General features: G+C 31.6%; 2 protein-coding genes across 2 annotated transcripts in view; both read left to right on the top strand.

Annotated features, from left to right (window-relative positions):
- The window catches only part of LOC145260995 (uncharacterized), a 32278-nt gene extending 9096 nt beyond the window's left edge, over positions 1-23182 (top strand). Inside the window, exons 7-21 of the mRNA XM_080119124.1 lie at positions 559-678; positions 2875-2997; positions 5311-5430; positions 7605-7724; positions 8579-8698; positions 9647-9769; positions 12161-12280; positions 14261-14380; positions 15729-15848; positions 16337-16456; positions 16791-16913; positions 20112-20231; positions 21085-21204; positions 22311-22430; positions 22902-23182. Coding sequence (XP_079975250.1) covers positions 559-678; positions 2875-2997; positions 5311-5430; positions 7605-7724; positions 8579-8698; positions 9647-9769; positions 12161-12280; positions 14261-14380; positions 15729-15848; positions 16337-16456; positions 16791-16913; positions 20112-20231; positions 21085-21204; positions 22311-22430; positions 22902-23056 — 1844 coding nt within the window. The 3' untranslated portion in view covers positions 23057-23182. The remainder of the gene's footprint in view (positions 1-558; positions 679-2874; positions 2998-5310; positions 5431-7604; positions 7725-8578; positions 8699-9646; positions 9770-12160; positions 12281-14260; positions 14381-15728; positions 15849-16336; positions 16457-16790; positions 16914-20111; positions 20232-21084; positions 21205-22310; positions 22431-22901) is intronic.
- Positions 1-23348, top strand: part of LOC145261202 (uncharacterized) — a 751089-nt gene that overhangs the window by 558155 nt on the left and 169586 nt on the right. The gene's annotated exons all lie outside the window — the stretch shown is intronic.

Raw genomic sequence — 23348 nt, 5'->3', positions numbered from 1 at the left:
TATGACAGATTTGGTTGAAGCTGTAGTTTCCGAGATTCATCAGAGCATTTTACTTTTGTTCCATGATGGCAACTCTTTACTTTGTGTCTTTCGTTGTCAGCAAGCAGATACTAGATAAAATAGAACCAAAACGATTTATCCTATTTTGTTAAATATTTAGTTAAAAATTGTATTTATTTTCTCTCTTATCTCTTTTTGTGGTGAAAGTTGTAGTTTGATAAATATTGATGTCGCATTGGTGCAGTCAGGAAAACTGGCAGCAGGAGAGAAATTTCAATGTTTAGCAAGTCAAGAAAATAAAATATTTAAGTAGAAACCCTCCTGCATCTGGGAACCTCTAAATGAAGGGGTGGGATTTTGTTTATGTCCGTTGTGCAATCCAAAACGAGAAGAGGTGTTTGAATAATCCATATGATGTAACATGTTTCTTTCTAATTTAGTCAACCCAACCTAAAGTTTTTATTTTTCAAATATTTTTATCTTTATATTTCACTTTTCCTTTGCACTTGTTTTCCATATGCACTGCACCTTTCTTTCTTTCACCTCTCACTCACCCAGCCACTGCACAACGTTGCCAACCCAACCAATTTGAATGTAAAAACGGACAATGTATCGCAGCTAACAAGAAATGTGACCAAACATTTGATTGTTCTGATGGTTCAGATGAAGCAGACTGCAGTAAGTAGATTAGCAATAAGGGTTTGAATTTATATAATTTTAGATAATTTTATCTTGCATATAAGTTTATCTTGTCGGATTTTTTAAAGTCAGACTGGAATAGCATTTAGGCTTACAATCAAACTTTGCTTTGAACAAACTAATTTTCACGTTTTATTATTGCACCATGTTATTGACGGCATAACATACTTTCCAATAATTTATCTAAAAAAATTACTTAGTCCAGCCTAGACAACAGGAAAAATGAAATATTTAAAAATAACGACCTAAAAATAAAGATCATCAATGGGAATAATGAAGATAGGAGCTGTTTACTTTATAATTAAGATTTTATTTCTCTTTTAAGTTAAAAATTTGTAAACACATTATAAACTAAAATCTCTTCATCGAGTACTTATTGCGATATAAAATAGATTAAAACTGAATTTTCAAAATTACAATATAATTTAACTATTGCAATTATGAGAACTTTTTTCTAATATCCACGATTAAAAGCAAGAAAATACAAAAATGAAGTCAGCCTACGAGTTTAAGCCTTACTCATACAGAGCTGTATCATTTAAAAAATTTTTAGGCAAAAACCAGTGGTAATTACGTATATTTAAAATAAACTAGAATTATGATACATATACAATGCATAGTTTCCAAGATCAGATCATTAAATCATGTATATGAAAGGCCATTCCCCTCTTTTGGTAGAGCACCTTGTAAATATAGTTTTACCCGAAGCATATTTAAGCAACTAAGCGAAGCCCACTATTCAGTTTGTTTGTAAACAAACTGATGGATGGAGCACTGTGCGACGTGCAAGTGTAAATTTAATAGACACTTGTGGAGAAATATTTACGGGCACTGATTCGTAGTCTAATGGTTAGAGCTGCCGACTGTCAATACGATGGTTGTAGGTTTGATGCACGTCTGGTGAAAGGTATGTCCAGTCGCACTGATGAGTTGTGATACAACGAAACAGTACTGTATGTGATTGACTAATATATATATATATATATATATATATATATATATATATATATATATATTCAAGCACGTCTGAGTGAACACAAGACTTATTCTTTTTTTTTTATCTTTCTGGATATCTTTTCAATTCACCGAGCGGTCTTTTTTAATTCAGCTGAAATGTTGTATATAATGGTGCCCAAAAGTTGTTGTTCAGCCATATTCTTAAGCGCTTTCTATTGGTGCGTCTGATCGTTGTCACGAGCGATTGTTGTTGTTATCATTTTCTTTTTCTTTGAGGCTTGGTGTAGTTACAATTTCTTTTTTAATTGGTTATAAAGGTGGGTGCAGGATGGTTAGGGGCGAATTATTTTTATTCATAATTTCGATTTTCTTATTTTATACATTATTTAGTTTCTTGTTAGTTATTAAATACGGTTAGTATATTTGTTCATTTGTTCCGGTGTTAAATGAGATCCAGATAAAAAGGGGCCATAGTTTTTTTTATTAGTATGGCTTCTAGTACTTTTAGTCGTTGTGCAATTAAGATATCAAATTGTAGGATTATTAGTTAAGATATTTCTAATGTCGAAAGCGTTTGAGAATAATATGGCTGAACAACAACTTTTGGGCGCCATTATATACAACATGCCACCTGAAAAAAAAGACCGTTTGACGAATTGAAAAGATATCCAGAAAAATCGGAAAAAAGAATGACTCAGTCGTGTCCTATCAGACGTGCTGGAATAATGAGTTGCTGGCTATATATATATATATATATATATATATATATATATATATATATATAAATATATATATAAATTGGTGAGGTGACGATCTTGGAAACTATTCGTGTTCGTTAATGAGGGCAAAACTGATCAGTGGACATTTTTTTGTATTACTTTTTGCTTTTAATCGTAAATACAAAAAAATCTTTTCATAACTGCAATAATTAATTATTATAATCCTCCTTCAAATCATAAAATATAATTCATGCAAATTTTAATTTTAAATAGCAGTTTGTACGATTCTCACTAACGTTCAAAATATTCTAATTACATAATTCTATTACAATTAATTTTAATAAAAATAATTCTTAAATTTAAATTTACATTGATGATTTAATTTTTGTCAATAATGCCATAAATCCTTTTTCATTAACTTTTTATTTTTGTACAATTTTTTTCTTTGCACGCGTCTTATGCACTGCACATTTCTTTCTTTCACCTCTCACTCACTCAGCCACTTCACAACGTTGCCAACCCAACCAATTTGAATGCAAAAATGGACAATGCATTGATGCTAACAAGAAATGTGACAATACATTTGATTGTTCTGATGCTTCAGATGAACAAGATTGTACTAGTAAGTAAAGTAATGAACTCTACTAAAACATTTTTTTAATCAAAATGTGAATCCATAACTGGAAACCAGTATAGTTGTTTTGTAGAATATCTGTAAGATCAGAGCTTTCACTATGCTCAGTGTTACTTCATTTGACAAAATCTGAATATTCAACTTATTCTTAAGCCAGGTTTTATTTCTTCCTTTGCGAAATATACAAAAGTTATAACTTATGCACCTTACTGTTATTATCTCAATTTGACTCTGTCATATTAAATAAACTTAGTTTTAATGAGCTAGCACATCATATGTAGTCTATATGCTATTTTGAAGTTTTATTGCTTAAAAGTAATTGCAATCTATTCATTCATTTTAATTAAATTCTACAACGACAAAACAAAAAAAAGCTATCAATGTTCAATCTATGAAAAATGTATTTTGAAGAAAACAAATATGAGATAAAATCTGGTAGAACGATGTAAGGAGTCTGGCAAAACTTTCTGACTATTTCAACCTTCTTCAGTTGTCATATATCAGTGTTATGCCATGTCTATCGTATTTCACTATGCTGTTGTTTAGATCTGAAGACCTCAGAGGAAGATTGAATCTGGACAGTATAGGGGTATATTTGCAGAACAGGAAACTTCAGTTGTGTAGCCACATTGAAAGAACGGATGAGAGTTCTTGGGCTAAGAGATGTAGAACACTTCCAGTTTACAAGGGATGGTTAAACAAAATAAGAAATGAATTTAAAAGGATAGACTTGACAGAAAGCGGTAGAAAAATATTTGCCCAGCGGTAGATTTACTTGGAATTCATTTTCTAAAAGCTGTTCAGCACATGTCAGCATGTTAAATGAACGATGAACCGAATATAATGACGATGTTGCCATAGCAACTGTTTTAAAGGATTAAAGAATAATTATCCTGCAGCATCCGACGCCAAACATGGTTTAATTTATATATACATTTTTTCACCGGACGAGTCAAGGTAATTTCTGGTCGACTCTTTCAGATTTGCCAGGTGTACGGAAACTTTCAGTACAGAAATTATAAGTAAAAGATACAAATTGCAACAGATCGCTGACAAATCGGGAGATGTCCAATTCCCACAGCATTGGCAGACAAAGGAATGAACATCTTTCATCTAAGAGACTTGAACACCAGACTAAAAGTAAAACAATTTCACATCTAGTCTAGAAATAAATAATTTGCATAATTCCTTTCTTAACTCGATAATCTGTCACTCTTTCTTGATACTAGACATTCTTTTGTTTCATTTAGATTCTCCCATATGTTTCTTTGAATGATGGGAATGATCAGTTTTATCATAAGTAACCAATACTAGTTCTTGTTTACAATTATGCTACAGTTAATTGTCCTTTTAACTAAAGATACTATTACTTGAATAATTGTAATCTAAGCAACCAATACTAGTCCTTGTTTACAATTAGGCTAACATTTAAAATTAAATATGTCCTTTTTAATTAAAAAACTTTTACTTGAATAATCGTCATCTTGTAACGTGGCCATTACATTTTCACTCGGACCCAACACGTATGCAGAGACAGTTGCAAAAGGACAAAGGAAAGAAATTCAGCTCGATTTTGTTTCAGTTGAAACAAAGGGCAATTATTTATGGTCGTTTAATTATCAAACCATAGACATGATTTTCTTAGTCAGTGAAAATATAGACGCATCTCTGCATTTCTCTCGGATTAATTACCCACTTCCCAGTCCAGATATAGCCGGCTACCATGTCTGGCCTATGGAACACTGTCATCTGATCGTATTTTTGTTAAAAGTTCCTCTTGAAACAACAGGTGTTTCCAAGTTGATATCGTAGCCACATGGCTTCTAACTTCTCTGCTTTTCTTTTTCTTACTTTCTTGTGACGATACCTCGCGCCACAACTTGTAGAAATTTCGTAATTTTTTAATATATTGTCTCGCTGAGAAGACTATATGAGGAAGAGTCAGTGTGAAGCTCAGTCGAGCACCGATCATGGAAATACAAATAGTAGAGAAAGTCTAGCAACGTTTAAAAGAGGTGTGGTCGTAGGATCAGTTTAAAATGGAAGACCAAAGAAACCACGGAAGGAAATGATACGGGTTGAATTTAAGGGAAAGAGGATGAATAAAGACCTGGCTAAAGATAGTCTACTTTGGAAGTGATAAAAAAGGGCAAGGATGTAATATATCCTTACAAAACATTGTAATTTTATCTTCAAACAGACATGGGAACTGTTTTTTGTTTGCTTTTCATTTTCTCTTGCATGCTTATCTCCCTTTTCGTTGCACTTAACATTTTGACACATTTCATCTTTCGTGCACAGCCATTTCACAGCGTTGCCCAGCTAACCAATTTGAATGTAAAAACGGACAATGTATAAATGCTATCTACAAATGTGACGACTATGTCGACTGTTCCGATGGGTCGGATGAAGCCAACTGTAGTAAGTAATTAAACCTAGTTCCTCTCACGTATCAAATTTTTAATACTTTAAATAAAATTTCAAATTGACATTTAAAAATTTATTTGAATTATCTCAATATCAAGATACTTACTCGTATAATTTCACAAAATTTAAAATGGTAATATTTATAAATATAATTATTCATCCTGGAGATATTTACACATTGGCAAACATCAGAAATAAGAGAGACGTGCTTGTTCATTTTGACCATGTTTTTAATCTGACGATTCAATCTCCTTTCTTTGCTGTTCTGAGAGTTCTACATAATAAAGGGACATAACTCTCTTATCACTAAAATAGTTGTTTCTTTGTCCATTTGGTCTCCAAGAGCACCTTGGTTTTACTTAATAAAAAGATAACAGTAAATTAGAAATGTTTAAAGTCCAAATGCACTTTTGATATTTTTCATAAGACTTCATCTAAAATATAAACAGATTAAGAACACTTGTTTCTTGTTTCCAAATTTTCGGGATAAAGATTAATAAGTCTGTATTAGAAGTTATTCTCGTTTCAATCAATGTAACGCCCAAACTTTTACAATTGCATCTTTGTCAAACTCGGAATGTTCATGTTGAACTTGAGAGTATATGATCGCTGTCTTGTGTCTGTCTACAAGACAGATTTAGTTCTGATTAGCTCGGAAGAAGATTAAATCTGGACAGTTGATTTTCTGACTATTTTCATCTTCGAATAATTCTCGTTTTTGACTAATGTAACCTCCAACGAGTGCATCTTGGTCAACTTGGAGAATCATATGATGGATGTCTAATGTCCGTGTACAAAGCAGGCTCAGTTCTGAAAATCTCAGATGTAATCTAGACAGTATAAGATGTGTACAAAACAGGGGACTTAGATGGTATGGCCACGGTGTAAGAAGGGATGAAGTTGGTAGATGTAGAATCTGTGAGCAAATAGAGGTAATTAGAGACCATTAGAGAATACAATAAAAAAATTTTAAATTGTTATTTAAAAAAAAAAAAAAACTAGCAAAATAACATTAATTTGCTAGTCAATTACTTTAAGCCGTCCATTGCATGCAAGCATATAAAATGGACGTTAAACAAATATAATGATGGCGATGATGGTAGCTTGCACTTTTTCATAAGCCATGATGGTGTAGAGGTCATAACTAAATTGTAATTGTATTATTTGTATCATCCGTACTCTGGAGTAAATTTTCAACCTGTAAAAGCACGGCATTAGAACTGAATATTCAGCACCTATATCCGTTGTTCAATCCAAAATGAGAACAGTAGTCTGAATAATCCAAATGATGCAACATGCGTTTATTTCTAATGTACTTAACCTAAAATAAATTATTTTTATTTTTGTTTCCATTCTTATATTTTATATAAAGATTTATTTGACTGGAGACATTGAACTTTGCTTCATTTATGGGTGAAGGTTTTTTTGTTGTTTTTTTTGTTCTGAGATCATTGTCCAGAAGTTTCATCTAGCTCGTCAATAGCTTTACTCTCAGTGGCTACCTAAGTAACTTCAAATTTGAATGAGTTCCGCAAGAGTCGTCAACAGTTTTTAACACATGTCTGAATCCTGTGTATCACGATCCCTTGAACTTGCTATCAATTGGCGTGATGCTATCATGTTTCTGGATATGACAGATTTGGTTGAACACTGTACTTCCCGAGATTCAGCAGAGCATTTTACTTTTTTCCAAGATGGCAGATCTTTACTTTGTGTCTTTCGTTGTCAGCAAGCAGATACTAGATAAAATAGAACCAAAACGATTTATCCTATTTTGTTAAATATTTAGTTGAAAATGGTATTTATTTTCTCTCTTACCTCTTTTTATAGTAATAAGTTTTAGTTTAATAAATATTGATGCCACCTTACCATTAGTGCAGGCAGAAAAACTGGCAAGTCTAGAAAAGAATTATTAAAGTAGAAACCCTTCTGCATCTCGGAACCTCTAAATGAAGGGGTGGGATTTTTTATATCCGTTTTGCCATCTAAAACGAGAATAGGTGTCTGACTAATCCAAATGATGCAACATGTTTCTCTTTAATTTAGTCAACCTGACCTTAAGTTTTTTTATTTTTCAAATATTTTTATCTTTATATTTCACTTTTCCTTTGCACTTGTTTTCCATATGCACTGCACCTTTCTCTTTCTTTCACCTCTCACTCACCCAGCCACTGCACAACGTTGCCAACCCAACCAATTCAGATGTAAAAACGGACAATGTATCGATGCTAACAAGAAATGTGACCAAACATCTGATTGTTCTGATGGTTCAGATGAAGCCAACTGCAGTAAGTAGATTAGCAATAAGGGCTTGAATTTATACAATTTAAGATAATTTTTCTAACATATAAAGTTAATCTTGTCGGATTTTTTAACGTCAGACTAGAATAGCATTTACGTTTACAATCAAACGTTGCTTTGAATAAACCAATTTTCACGTTTTATTATCACACCATGTTATTGATGGCATAACATACTTTCCAACGATTTATCTAACAAAATAACTTAATTCAGCCTAGACAACAGGTAATATGAAATTTAAAAATAAAGACCATCAATGGGAATAATTAGTATAGAAGTCGTTTTCTTTATAATTCAGATTTTTTTTTTTCGAATTAAACAAATAAAAATTAATAACTAAAATCCTTTCACCGGTTAATTATTGTTAGTTTATATATAAAAAAAGATAAAAACTGAATTTTCAAAATTACAAAATAAAATTTAGTTATCGTAATTATGGCGGGAAGATTTTTGTTTTCTAATATGCAAGATCAAAAGCAAAAATATAAAACTAAAATAGTCACCCTACCGGTTTTGGCTTCGCTCATCTAAAGCTGTATCGAGTTTTTTATTTGAAAAGGAAAAACCGGTGGAAACTATGTATATGTAAAGTCATAAATCTGATGCAAATTCATTGTAATTTAAAATAGCATTTCTCATTAACATTGAAAATAGTCTAATTAAATAATTCTATTACAATTAATTTTAATGAAAATAATTCTTAAATTTACATTCATGCTTTAATTCTGATCAATAATGCCATAAATCCTTTCTCATAGTAACTTTTTCGTTTCTGTAAAAAATTTTTTTTGCACTCGTCTTCTCATGCACTGCACCATTCTTTCACCTCTCACTCACTCAGCTACATCACAACGTTGCCGACCTAACCAATTCGAATGTAAAAACGGACAATGCATCGATGCTAACAAGAAATGTGACAAAACATTTGATTGTTCTGATGCTTCAGATGAACAAGATTGTTGTAAGTTGATTAGAAAATATGATTAATACATAAATCGACACAATTTCCAATAACTAAATAAATTTAAATTAATAATTTTGTACAGCTCTCTCTCTATATATATATATATAAGGATTTTCTTTTATTTTAACTTTAAATGCGTTCTTCAGGAATATGATGCATGAATTATGATTACGAAGATCAAACACAAGTAAAATTAAAAATCCAAAATCGCAAGAATAATATGCCCTATTATTTTTGTGCTAACGTCTGTCGAAAAGTGAGATGATGCAAATATTTGGTAATTATTAAAGAGTTAAACTGTTCAAGACACCCATATATTTATCATTAATAGATTTAATTTAAATCAATAAATTTCATAAATATTTTCTTAAAAATCTCATTTCTTTAGGGAAGCTGTTTTCTTTTTATACCTTTATCTTCCAAGATTTGCACCTTTCTTTCTTTCACTTCGTACACTCACCCACCTCACAATGTTGTCAACCCAACCAATTTGAATGTAAAAACGGACAATGCATAGATGCTAACAAAAAATGTGACAAAACATTTGATTGTTCTGATGATTCAGATGAACAAGATTGTTGCAAGCAGATAAGCAAATATGATTATTACATAAATGGGTACAATTTCTGATGACTTATAAGCCTAAATCTATAATAGTGTCAATTATTTTTTAGTATTGTAAAATGAACATTTTTTTCCCTTCAACTACAAAAAGGATTCTTTGGCGTACGATTATTCGTATACGATCATTTTGATAAAATTAATTTGAAAATGACTTTCATAAATATTAATGCTTTAATTCTCATCAATAAATATCCTGGATTCTCTAAAAAAAAAAAAAAAAAAATCCCTTATTTTCAACCATTTTCTATACTTACCACATTTTCGTTGCATTTATCTTCCAATGCACTGCACCTTTCTCTTTCTTTCACCTCCTACTCTCAGCTACACCACAACGTTGCCTACCCAACCAATTCAAATGTAAAAACGGACAATGCATCAATGCTAACAAGAAATGTGACAATACATTTGATTGTTCTGATGCTTCAGATGAACAAGATTGTACTAGTAAGTAAATTAGATTTTTGATAAACTCTACTTAAATATTTTTTAATTGATCTGTAACGTCCATCACTTGAAACCAATATAGTTGTTTCGTAGACCATCTGTAGGATCAGAGCTTTTACTATGCTCAGTCTAACTTCATTAAACAAAACCTGAATATTTAACTTATTCTTCAGCCAGGGTTTGTTTCTGCCTTAGAGAAATATAGGAAAGTTATAACTTATGCACCTTACTACTATTATCTGAATTTGTCTTTGCCATGTTAAATAAACTTAGTTTTAATGAGCTTTATTGCATAAGAAGTAATTGCCATCAATACATTTATTTTAATTATACCCTACAAACAAAATACAAAAAGATATCAATGTTTTGTTTATAAAAAGATTTTGGAGAAATCAAATATAAGAAAAAATCTGGTAGAATGATGTAAGGAGTCTGGCAAAACTTTGTAACAATTTCAACCTGCTTCAGTTGTCATATATCAGTGTCTATCGTATTTCACTATGCTGTTGTTTAGATCTGAAGAAATCAGAGAAAGATTAAATCTGGACAGTATAGGGGTATATTTGCTGAACAGGAAACTTCAGTTGTGTAGCCACATTGAGAGAATGAATGAGTTCTAGAGCTAAGAGATGTAGAACGGTTGAAGTTTCCAAGGGAAGGTTAAACAAAATATGGGATTAATTTAAAAGAATAGACTTAACAGAAAGCGGTAGAAAAATATTTGGCCAAAGGTAGATTTACTTGGAATTCATTTTCTAAAAGCTGTTCAGCAAATGTCAGCATGTTAAATGAACGATGAACCGAATATAATGACGATGTTGCCATAGCAACTGTTTTAAAGGATTAAAGAATAATTATCATGCAGCATCCGACAACAAACATGGTTCGTTTTACGTATGCTTTTTTTTCACCGGACGAGTCAAGGTAATTTCTGGTTGACTCTTTCAGATTTGCCAGGCGTACTGAAAGTTTCCATATAGAAATTATAAGCAAAAGATACAAATTGCAACAGATCGCTGACAAATCGGGAGATGTCCAACTCCCACAGCATTGACAGACAAAGGAAAATAAAATACAAACATTTTCATCTAAGATCTAAACACCTGACTAAAAGTAAAACAATTGCACATATAGTCTAGGAATAACTAATTTGCATAATTCCTTTCTTAACTCGATAGTCTGTCACTCTTTCTTGATACTAGGCATTCTTTTGTTTCATCCACATTCTCTCGTATGTCTCTTTGAATGATGGGGATGATCAGTCTCAGCATAAGCAACCAATACTAGTTCTTGTTTACAATTACTTGAATAATTGTAATCTTCTAACGTGGCCGGTACATTTTCACTCGGACCCAACACATTTGCAAAGGAACAAATGAAAGATATTCAACTCTATCTTTTTTCAGTTGAAACAAAAGCCATTTCTTTACGGCCGTTTTATTACCAAACCACAAGTACATAATGTACCAAGGATGCGAAAATGTAGACGCACCCTTGCGTTTCTCTCATACAAGTTACCCACTTTGCAGTCCATAGCTGCTGCTTTTTGTGCCCCGCGACATAGATCATCTGACCATTTCTTTGTAAAAATTTCCTCTCACCAACATGTGCCGCCAAATCATCGCCACATGGCTTCAAACCTCTCTGCTTCAGTTTCCTTCCTCTTTCGTTCTGACGTTACCTCACGCCCTGCTGCTGTTGCATACATGTCAATCGGGATTGTTACAATCTTGAAAATATCCAAAAATTACAAAAGTTAATAAAATAGGTGATTTTTTTGCATAATGTTATTTGTGCAGAAAAATGTTTATTTTGCTGTTTTCTTTCTATTGATAGACATAATATCGCCAGCGGAAATTGAATCATCTCACTTGTTATTTTCGAAGTTCGTGCGACGTTAATGTCTGTCATCGATTCTTACCAAAAAAACTGTACATTTTTCTGAAGTAATAGATGTGCTGATTGATTAAATTTTGCAATTTTTGGATGTTTTATCTTTCTGAGAAGATTATGAGTGGAGGGCAGAGTGTGAAGCTCAGTCGAGCCCCTATTATGGAAATACTAATAGTAGAAAAAGACTAGCACCATCTAGAAAGATAAGATGTAGAAGAGTTGTGGTAATAGGATCAGTTGGAAATGGAAGACCAAGGAAAACATGGGAGGAAATGACAGGGGTTGAATTTGAGGGAAAGAGGGATGAATAAAGACCTGGCTAAAGATAGACTACTTTGGAAGTGATAAAAAAGGAAAGGATGTAATACATCCTTACAAAACATTGTAATTATCTCTTCAAACACACATGTAAATTGTTTGCTTTTTATTTTATCTTGCACGCTTATCTCCCTTTTCATTGCACTTAACATTTTGACACGTTTCATCTTTCGTGCACAGCCACTTCACAGCGTTGCCCAGCTAACCAATTTGAATGTAAAAACGGACAATGTATAAATGCTATCTACAAATGTGATGATTATGATGATTGTTCCGATGGGTCGGATGAAGCCAACTGTAGTAAGTAATTAAACCTAGTTCCTGTCACGTATCAAATTATTTATACTTTAATTTCAAATTGACATTTAAACATGTATTTGAATTATCTCAATATCAAGATAAATGTACTCGTAATATGTACGTCACAGAATTTAAATAAATTTAAAGTGATAACGTTTATAAATATAATTATTCACCCTGGAGATATTTACACATTGGCAAACATCAAAAATAAGAGACTTGCTTGTTCATTGTGACCATGTTGTTAATCTGAAGATTCAATCTCCTTTTTTTTGCTCTTCGAAGAGTTCTGCATAATAAAGGGACATACCTCGCTTATCACTAAAATAACTGTTTCTTTGTCCATTGGGTTTTAAGAGCACCTTGGTTTTACAGATAACAGTAAATTCGAAATATTTCATAAAAGTTTAAATATACATTGATTTTGTTCATAAGAATTCACCTAAAATATAAACAAATTTAGAACATTTGTTGTGGTTTCAAAGTTTCGGGATAAAGATTAATAAATTTGTTATATTTGTTTTTTTGGCTTTCTATTCTCATCTTGGAATTTCTCCTCGTTTCGATCAATGTAACGCCTGAACTTTTACAAGTGCATCGTTGTCAAACTCGGTAATGTTTATGATGAACTCAGGAGGAGTATATGATCGGTGTCTCATGTCGGTCTACAAGACGCTTATTCTGATGACCTCAGAAGATTAAATCTGGACAGTTGATTTTTCGGACAACTATTGCTATAATATAAAATGGACGTTAAACAAATATAATGATGGTAATGATGGAAACTTGCTCTTGTTTATCAGCCATGATGGAGTAGAGGTCATAACTAAATTGTAATTGTATTAATAATATTATCTGTACTCAGGATTAAATCTTCACCCTGTAAAAGCACGGCATTAGAACTGAATATTTAGCACTTATACCCGTTGTTCAATCCAAAATGAGAACAGTAGTCTAAATAATCCAAATGATGCAACATGCGTGTCTTTCTAATTTAGTCAACCACATCTAAAATCATCTTTTTAAAAAAATTTCATCTTTATATAAAGATTTATTTGACTAGAGACATTGAACTTTGTTCCTTTATTTTTCTTTGTGTTAGTTTTGAGCCACAGTGAGGTCCACAACAATGGACCATTACCTCCCCTTTGGAACAATCATGAGCTTGGTCTGGATGAAGGTTGTTTTTTTTGTTGTTTTTTTTTTTCTGGGATCATTGTCCAGGACTTCATATAACGCGTCATTAGCTTTCCTTTTAGTGACTACCTAGTAACTTCAAATTTAAATGCGAGTTTTGCAAGAGTCGTCATCAGTCTTCAACACACGTCTGACTCATGTGTACCACGATTCCTTTATCTTGGTGTTAATTGGCGTGATACCATAACGTTTCCAGATATGACGGATTTGGTTGAACACTGTACTTCCCGAGATTTAGCAGAGCATTTTATTTTTTTCCATGGCGACAAATCTTTATTTTGTCTTTCGTTGTCAGCAAGCAGATACTAGATAAAGTAGAATTAAAACGATTTATCCTATTTTGTTAAATATTTAGTTGAAAATGGTATTCATTTTTTCTCTTGTCTCTTTTTGTGGTGAAGTTTTAACTTAATATATATCGATGCCACATTAGCATTAGGGCAGTCATGGAAACTGGCAGCAGGGGGAAATTCCGATGGTTAGCAAGTCTAGAAAATAAACTATTAAAGTAGAAACCCCCTGCATCTGGATACCTTTAAAGTGACGGAGTGTTTTTTTTTTTTCTTATATCGGGTGTTCCATTCAAATCAGAAGAGTAGTCTGAAAAACCCAAATGATGCAATATGTTTCTTTCTAATTTAGTGAACCTAACCTTAAGTCTTTTATTTTTCAATTATTTTTATCTTTATATTTCACTTTTTCTATGCACGTAATCGATATCATTACTTGCACTTGTTCTCCTATGCACTGCACCTTTCTTGCTTTCATCTCTCACTCACCCAGCCGCTGCACAACGTTGCCAACCCAACCAATTCAGATGTAAAAATGGACAATGTATCGATGCTAACAAGAAATGTGATCAAACATCTGATTGTTCTGATGCTTCGGATGAAGCCAACTGCAGTAAGTAGATTTGCAATAAGGGCTTGAATTTATACAATTTAAGATAACCTTATATATTAGATAAAATTATCTTGTCGGATTTTTTAAAGTCCGACTAAAATAGCATTTAAGCTTACGATTAAACTTTGCTTTGAACAAACCAATTTTCACGTTTTATTATTACACCATGTTATTGACAACATAACATACTTTCCAACAACTTATCTAACAAAATTACTTAGTCCAGCCTAGAAAACAGATAATATGAAATATTTAAAAATAAAGACCTTAAAATAAAAATTATCGGTGGTGATTGTTAGTATAGGAGCTGTTTACTTCATAATTCAGATTTTATTTCTCCTGTTTTTCAGTTTAAAAATTAGTAAACAAATAAAAATTAATAACTAAAATCTATTCACTGGGTAATTATTGCTAGTTTATATCTAAAATAGATTGAAGCTGAATATTTAAAATTACAAAATAAAATTTAGTTATCGTAATTATAAAGGGTAGACTTTTTTTTCTAGTATATAAGATTAAAAGTAAAAAACTATTACAAAAATAAAGTCGGCCAATCGGTTTCGGCCTTACTCAACAAGAGCTATATCAAGCTTTTTTTATTTTAAAAGGAACAACCGGTGGTAATTATGTATATTTAAAATAAAACTAGCACTATGGTATATATACAATGCATAGTTTCCAAGATCAAATCATTAAATGATTATATGTATATATATATATATATATATATATATATATATATATATATATATATATATAAGCTGAGCACTTCGTAAATATAGTTTCATCCGACGCATATTTAAGCAACTAAACAAAGCCAACTATTAAGTTTGTTTGCAAACAAACTCATGGTCTTAGCATTGTGCGACCGGCAAGTCTTAATTTAATAGACACTTAAGAAATCTTTACAGGCACTTATTCGTAGTCCGATGCTAAGGGCTGCCGACTGTTAACATGGTTATAGGTTGGATCCACGACTGCGGAAAGGTGTATGTCCAACTGCACTGATGAGTTTTACTGATGTGTGGACATTTTTCTGTGTTATTTTTTGATTTTAATCGTAAATATTAAAAAAAAAAAAATCTTTCCATAATTATGATGGTTAATTTTCATAATCCCCCAGAAATCATGAAATAAAATTAATGCAAATTCATTTTCATTTAAAATTCAAAATATTCTAATTAGATATTTCTATTACAATTTTAACGAAAAAAAAATCTTGAATTTAAATTGTTATTGATGCTTTAATTCTTAATAAATCCTTTCTTATAGTAACTTCTTTTTGTACAATCTTTTCTTTGCACTCGTCTTATGCACTGCACCTTTCTTTCACCTCTCACTCACTCAGCCACATCACAACGTTGCCGACCTAACCAGTTTGAATGTAAAAACGGACAATGCATCGATGCTAGCAAGAAATGTGACAAAACATTTGATTGTTCTGATGCTTCAGATGAACAAGATTGTTGTAAGTCAATTAGAAAATATGATTATTACATAAATCGACACAATTTCCAATAACTAAATAAATCTAAATAAATTTTTTTCGTACAGCGCGCTCTCTCTCTCTCTCTATATATATATATATATATATATATATATATATATATATATATATATATATGATTTTTTTGTTTTTAATTTAAATGCGTTCTTCAAAAATATGATGCATGATTAATTATTACTGGGATCAAACACAAGTAAAATTAAAAATCGCAAGAATAATATGCCCCATTATTTTTGTGCTTATGTCTGTCAGAATGCGAGATTTTGCAAATATTTGGCAGTTATTAAAGAGTTAGACTGTTAAAGATAACCATATATTCATTATTAATAGATTTAATTTAAATCAATAAATTTCATAAATATTCTCTTAAAAATCTCATTTCTTTGTGAGTTTCTCTTTTTCTTTTCTATTTTTTTGTTTTCCTAATTTCTTATACCTCCTACTCTCAGCCACATCACAACGTTGTCAACCTAACCAATTTAGATGTAAAAACGGACAATGCATCGATGCTAACAAGAAATGTGACCAAACATTTGATTGTTCTGATGCTTCAGATGAACAAGATTGTTGTAAGTTGATTAGAAAATATGATTATTACATAAAACGACACAATCTTTGACTTATAAACCTAAATCTATAATAGCATCAATTATTTTTTAGTATTGCAAAATGAACATTTTTTTTCTTCAACTCAAAAAAGTATTCTTGAGCATTCGATTATTCAAATAAAATTCGTTTAAATTTGGAAAGAAACTTTCATAAATATTAATGCTTTCTCATCAATAAATCTCATAAATTCATAAAATTCATATTTTGTCACCATTTTCTTTATTCATTTCTCATTCTTTGCACTTGTCTTCCAATGCACTGCACCTTTCTCTTTCTTTCACCTCCTACTCTCAGCTACACCACAACTTTGCCAACCCAACCAATTCAAATGTAAAAACGGACAATGCATCGATGCTAAAAAGAAATGTGACAATACATTTGATTGTTCTGATGCTTCAGATGAACAAGATTGTACTAGTAAGTAAATTAGATTTTTAATGGACTCTACTGTAACATTTTTTTAATCGAACTTTAAAGTCCATAACTGGAAACCAGTTGTTTTGTAGAACATCTCTAAGATCAGGGCTTTTACTATGCTCAGTCTAACTTCATTTAACAAAACCTAAATATTTAACTTATTCTTCAGCCAGGTTTTATTTCTGCCTTAGAGAAATATAGGAAAGTTATAAGTTATGCACCTTACTGCTATTATCTCAATTTGTCTTTTCCACATTAAATAAACTTAAATGAGCTAGCATGTCACATGTAGTCTATATGCTATCTTCAAGCTTTATTGCTTAAAAAGTAATTACCATCTATACATTTATTTTTAATTAAATCCTACGAAGACAAGAAAAACAAGCTATCGATGTTCAGTCTATAAAAAGGATATTTTGGAGGAAACAAATTACAGATAATCTGGTAGAATGATGTAAGGAGTCTGGCAAAACTTTGTGACTATTTCAACCTTCTTCAGTTGTCATATATCAGTGTTATGCCATGTCTATCGTATTTCACTATGCTGTTTAGATCTGAAGACCTCAGAGGAAGATTAAATCTGGACAGTATAGCGGGTATATTTGCAGAACAGGAAACTTCAGTTGTGTAGCCACATTGAAAGAATGGAGGAGAGTTCTTGGGCTAAGAGATGTAGAACATTTCAAGTAAGAGGACCAATTTACAAGGAAAGGTTAAGCAGAATATGGGACTAATTTAAAAGAATCGACTTGAAAGAAAGAGCGACAGATAAATGTCTGGCCAGTGGTAGATTAATTTGGAATTCATTTTCTAAAAGCTGCTCAGCACATGCCAGCATGTAAAATGGACGATGAACCGAATATGATGATCTTGTCAAAGCAACTCAGTTTTAAAGGATTAAAGAATAATTATCCTGCGGCATCTGACACCAAACATTTGTTTTACGTATGCCTTTGTCACCGTACTAGTAATCCTAATTTCTGGTTGACTCTTTCAGATTTGCCAGGTGTACTGAAAGTTTCCATACAAAAATTATAAACACAAGATATAAATTGCAACAGATTACTGACAAATCGAGACCTATCCAACCCCCACAGCATTGGCAGAGAAAGTAAACTAAAATAAGAACGTCTTTCATCTAAGATCTAAACACCTGACTACAATCAAAACAATCGCACATCTAGTCTAGGAATAAATAATTTGTATAATTTCTTAATAATCTCACTCTTTCTTTATACCAGGCATTGTTTTCTTTGTTTCATCTACATTTTCTCATATGTCTATTTGAATGATGGGAATGATCATTCTCATCATAAGCAACCAATACTAGTCCTTGTTTACAATTAAGCTACAAATAAATGTCCTTTTAATTAAAGTGTGTTGCTTAAATGATTGTCATCTTGTAACGTGGCCATTACAGTTTAACTGTGACACAATCCATTGTATGCCGAGACAATAACAAAGGAAAGAAATTCAACTTGATTTTTTTTTCAGTTGAAACAAAAGGCATTTATTTACGGTCGTTTTTTTTATCAAACCACATAATTTTCCAAGTGAGCAAAAATATAAAATACATCCCTGCATTTCTCGCGAATCAATTACCCACTTTCCAGTCCTTAGCTACAACCAGCTGCTATGTCTTCCCGACGGCGAACAATCATCTTACCATTTTTTGTTCTGCTAGAAAGTTACTTACATCTGAAAGTATCTTGTACCTATACTAGGCCACTGTTCGCTTATATATGGAGTATCGTTGTCACATTTGGACTTGTGCATCTGCTACTAGTCTCTCCATCCTTAACAGGGTTCAAAAGAGTCACCAACCTAATACCTCCTGAACTGTCATCTAAGCTTCAACCTATATCCCATCAACGAAATATAACATCCCTCTGCCTGTTTTACATGTATTTTAATGGTGAATGTTCCAAAGAACTACAGGCCCTTTTACCCCCTCGACGTAAATACCCCTGACAAACCCGACAAGCAGTAAAGTCCCACCCTTACACAGTAGAGATGCCTAGATGTATGAAAGCCTTCTACTCATATAGCTTCTTATTCAGAACTGCTTGACTTTGAAATTCTCTTACGGGTTCTACAACTGTACTTACATGCAGAAGTTCAAGTGTAGTGTGAACATTTTACTGTACAACTCACTACATGATATCCATGTAATTTATGTCCTTATCAAAGTGGAACTGTGCTTTGCTTGGCGTGAAAATGTTTTAAAAAAAAAAAAAAAATTCTCTTGCGCAAACGTTTCCAAATTGCTATCGTCGCCACATGGCTTCAAACCTCAGTTTTTTTTTCCTTTCTCTTCCTCCATTGTGACATCGCCTCCCGCCACATCTTGGTCATTTTCATGTGAGATGTCGCTGCTGCTACATACGTGTCAGTTGGCTTTGTTGTCGAAAATAGCAATATATCCATAAATTACGAAAGTTAATAAAGTAGATGTTTTTTTTTCTGCATAAAATAATTTTTACATAAAATTGTTTATTTCGCTTTTTTTCTTTACATTGATAGTCGGAATATGGCCTTAAACAGGCCATTGAATCATCCCTCTTTTTTTTGTTTTGTTTTTTGTTTTGTTTTTTGTTTTGTTTTTTGTTTTGTTTTTTGTTTTTGTTTTTTTGTTTTTGTTTTTTTTTTGTTTTGTTTTTTTTTGTTTTGTTTGTTGTTTTCAAAGTTTGTGTGACGTTTATGTCAGCTATTGATTCTTACCATAATATTTATACATTTTTCTGAACTAATAGATCTTCTACGTGATAAAATTTTGCAATTTTTGGATATATTGTCTTGCTAAGATTATTAGGGGAGGGCAGAGCCTGAAGCTCAGTCGAACCCCTATTATGGAAATACTAATAGTAGAAAAAGATTAGCATAACCTAGAAAGACTAGATGTAGAAGAGTTGTGGTAATAGGATCAGTTGGAAATGGAAGACCAAGGAAAACATGGGAGGAAATGATAGGGGTTGAATTTGAGGGAAAGTAAGGATAAATAAAGACCTGGCTAAAGATAGACTACTTTGGAAGTAATAAAAAAGGAAAGGATGTAGTACATCCTTACAAAACATTGTAATTTTATCTTCAAACACACATGGAAACTATTTTTTTTGTTTGTTTTCCATTTTCTCTTGCATGCTTATCTCCCTTTTCATTGCACTTAACATTTTGACACGTTTCATTTTTCGTGCACAGCCATTTCACAGCGTTGCCCAGCTAACCAATTTGAATGTAAAAACGGACAATGTATAAATGCTATCTACAAATGTGATGACTATGTCGATTGTTCCGATGGGTCGGATGAAAGCAACTGTAGTAAGTAATTAAATCTAGTTCCTGTCGCGTATCGAATTGTTCTTTAGATAAAATTTCATATTGACATTTAAACATTTGAATTATCTCAATATCAAGATAAACATACTAGTATAATATGTCACAAAACTCAAATAAATTTAAAATGGTAACGTTTTATAAATATAATTATTCATCCTAGAGATATTTACATATTGGCAAATATCAAAAATAAGAGAGACCTACTTGTTGATTGTGACCATGTTGTTAATCTGAAGATTCAGTCTCCTTTCCTTGCTCTTCTGAATGTTCGACATAATAAAGGGAAAGAACTCTCTTATTACTAGAATAGCTGTTTCTTTGTCCATTGGGTCTTAAGGAGAACCTTGGTTTTACGAAATAAAAATATAACAGTAACGTAGAAATATTTCATAAAAGTTCAAATACACTGATTTTTTTTTTCATAAGAATTCATCTAAAATATAAACAATTTTGTTTCGTGTATTTCCAAATTTTTAGGATAAAGATTGATGTTTGTATTTGGATTTTTTTGGACAACTATTCTCATCTTGAAAGTTTTCATTTCGACCAATGTAACCTCCAAACTTTTACAAATGGATCTTATTCGAACTCTGTAGAATGATATGATGGATGTCTTATGTCAGTGTACAACGCAGGCTTTGTTCTGATGATCCCAGAAGATTAAATTTGTACAGAATAGGAGACTTAGATAGTATGGCCACAGTGAAAGAATGTATACCTTACCTAAAAAAATTTTATTTTTCATTTATTCTTTATCTTTATAGTTCACTTTTTCTTTGCACTTGTCTTTCTATGCACTGCACCTTTCTTTTTCTTTCACCTCTCACTCACCCAGCCACTGCACAACGTTGCCAACCCAACCAATTCAGATGTAAAAACGGACAATGTATTGATGTTAGCAAGAAATGTGACCAAACATTTGATTGTTCTGATGCTTCGGATGAAGCCAACTGCAGTAAGTAGATTAGCAATAAGGGCTTGAATTTAATTAATTTAATTTTAATTAATTTTATCTAGCATATAAGGTTATCTTGTCGGATTTTTTTTAAATCAGACTGGAATAGCATTTAAGTTTGCAATCAAACTTTGCTTTGAACAAACCAATTTTCACGTTTTATTATCACACCATGTCATTGACAGCATAATGACATACTTTCTAACAATTTGTCTAACGAAATTACTCAGTTCAGCATAGACAAAAGGAAATATGAAATATTTGAAAATAAAGAGCTAAAAATAAAAATTATCAATAGGGATAATTAGTGTAGGAATTGTTTATCTTATGAAGATTTGATTTTTCTTTTAAGTTTAAAAATTTGTAAAGAAATAAAAATTAAAAACTAAAATCTCTTCACCGGGCAAATATTGCTAGTTAATATATAAAATAAATTAAAACTGAATTTTCAAAATTATAAAATAAAAATTAATTATTGAAATTATGAAGAGAAGACTTTTGTTTTCTAATATGCAAGATTAAAAGCAAAACCAAAATATATAAAAATAAAATAAGCCTACCGGTTTTGGGCTCGCTCATCAAGAGCTGTATCGAGTTGTTATTTTATAAGGAAAAACCGGTGGGAACTATGTATATTTAAAATAAAACCAGCATTATGGTATATATACAATGCATAGTTTCCAAGATCTGATCTTTAAATGATATACACACACACATATTGAGTATGACTATCCCTGAGACTATTCATGTTCGTTCATGAGGGCAAAACTGGTCGGTGGACATTTTTTGCGTTACTTTTTGCTTTTAATCGTAAATATAAAAAAAGTCTTTTCATAATCCCCTATAAATTCACGCAGATTCACTTTCATTTAAAATAGCAGTTCTCAACATTTCTCACTAACGTTCAAGATATTCTAATTAAACAATTCTATTACAATTAACTTTAATTAAAATCTTAAATTTACATTGATGCTTTAATTCTTCTCAATAATGCCATAAATACTTTCCTATAGTAACTATTTTTATTTGTGCACTATTTTTTCTTTGAATTTGTCTTCCTATGCACTGCACCTTTCTTTCTTTCTTTCTACCTCTCACTCACCCAGCCACTGCACAACGTTGCCAACCCAACCAATTTGAATGCAAAAACGGACAATGCATTGATGCTAGCAAAAAATGTGACAAAACATTTGATTGCTCTGATGGATCAGATGAACAAGATTGTTGTAAGTTGATGAGAAAATATATTACATAAATCGACACAATTTTTAATAATAAATCTAAATAATAATTGTTAGTACAGCTATATATATATATATATATATATATATAATGATTAAAAAATGTAAAGGCGTGTACAATTTCTTCAGAAATATAATGCATGATTATTATGTGGGATCTAACACAAGTAAAATTAAAAATCTGCAAAAATCCAACTAGGCAAGAATATGCTCTATTATGTTTGTGCCTACATCTGTCAAAATGTGATATGAAACCTGTTGCAAATATTTCAGTTATTAAAGAGTTAAAATATTCAAGACAATCATATTTATCATCAATAGCTTTAATGATAATCAATAAATTTCATGTTTTCTTAAAAATCTCATTTCTTTAGGGAAGCTTTTGTCTTTTTTTTTTTTACTCCTTTTTTTTCCAATGCACTGCACCTTTCTTTCTTTCACCTCTCACTCACTCAGCAACACCACAACGTTGCCAACCCAACCAATTCGAATGTAAAAACGGACAATGCATCGATATTAGCAAGAAATGTGACCAAACATTTGATTGTTCTGATGCTTCAGATGAACAAGATTGTCGTAAGTTGATTAGATTTCTTATGGACTCCATTTAAACATTTTTTTAATCAAACTCTAAAGTCCATAATTGGAAACCAATATGGCTGTTTTGTAGAGTATCTGTTAGGTCAGTGCTCAGTCTTACGTCATTCAACAAAACCTGAACTCATTCTTCAGCCAGGTTTTATTTCTGCTTTTGACAAATATAGAAAAGTTATAACTTACGCACCTGACTGCTATAATCTCAATTTGTCTTTGCTATATTAAATACGCTTACAGTTTTTATAAGCTACCATATCCCGTTTTCTTTATACTACATATAAAAGACAATGCATCGATGCTACCAAG

This window comes from Euprymna scolopes, chromosome 37 (assembly GCF_053919585.1).
Source record: "Euprymna scolopes isolate OS-2025 chromosome 37, ASM5391958v1, whole genome shotgun sequence".
Taxonomy (NCBI): domain Eukaryota; kingdom Metazoa; phylum Mollusca; class Cephalopoda; order Sepiida; family Sepiolidae; genus Euprymna; species Euprymna scolopes.
The sequence above is the reverse complement of the archived record's forward strand: the minus strand, read 5'-3'. Positions and strand labels throughout refer to the sequence as shown.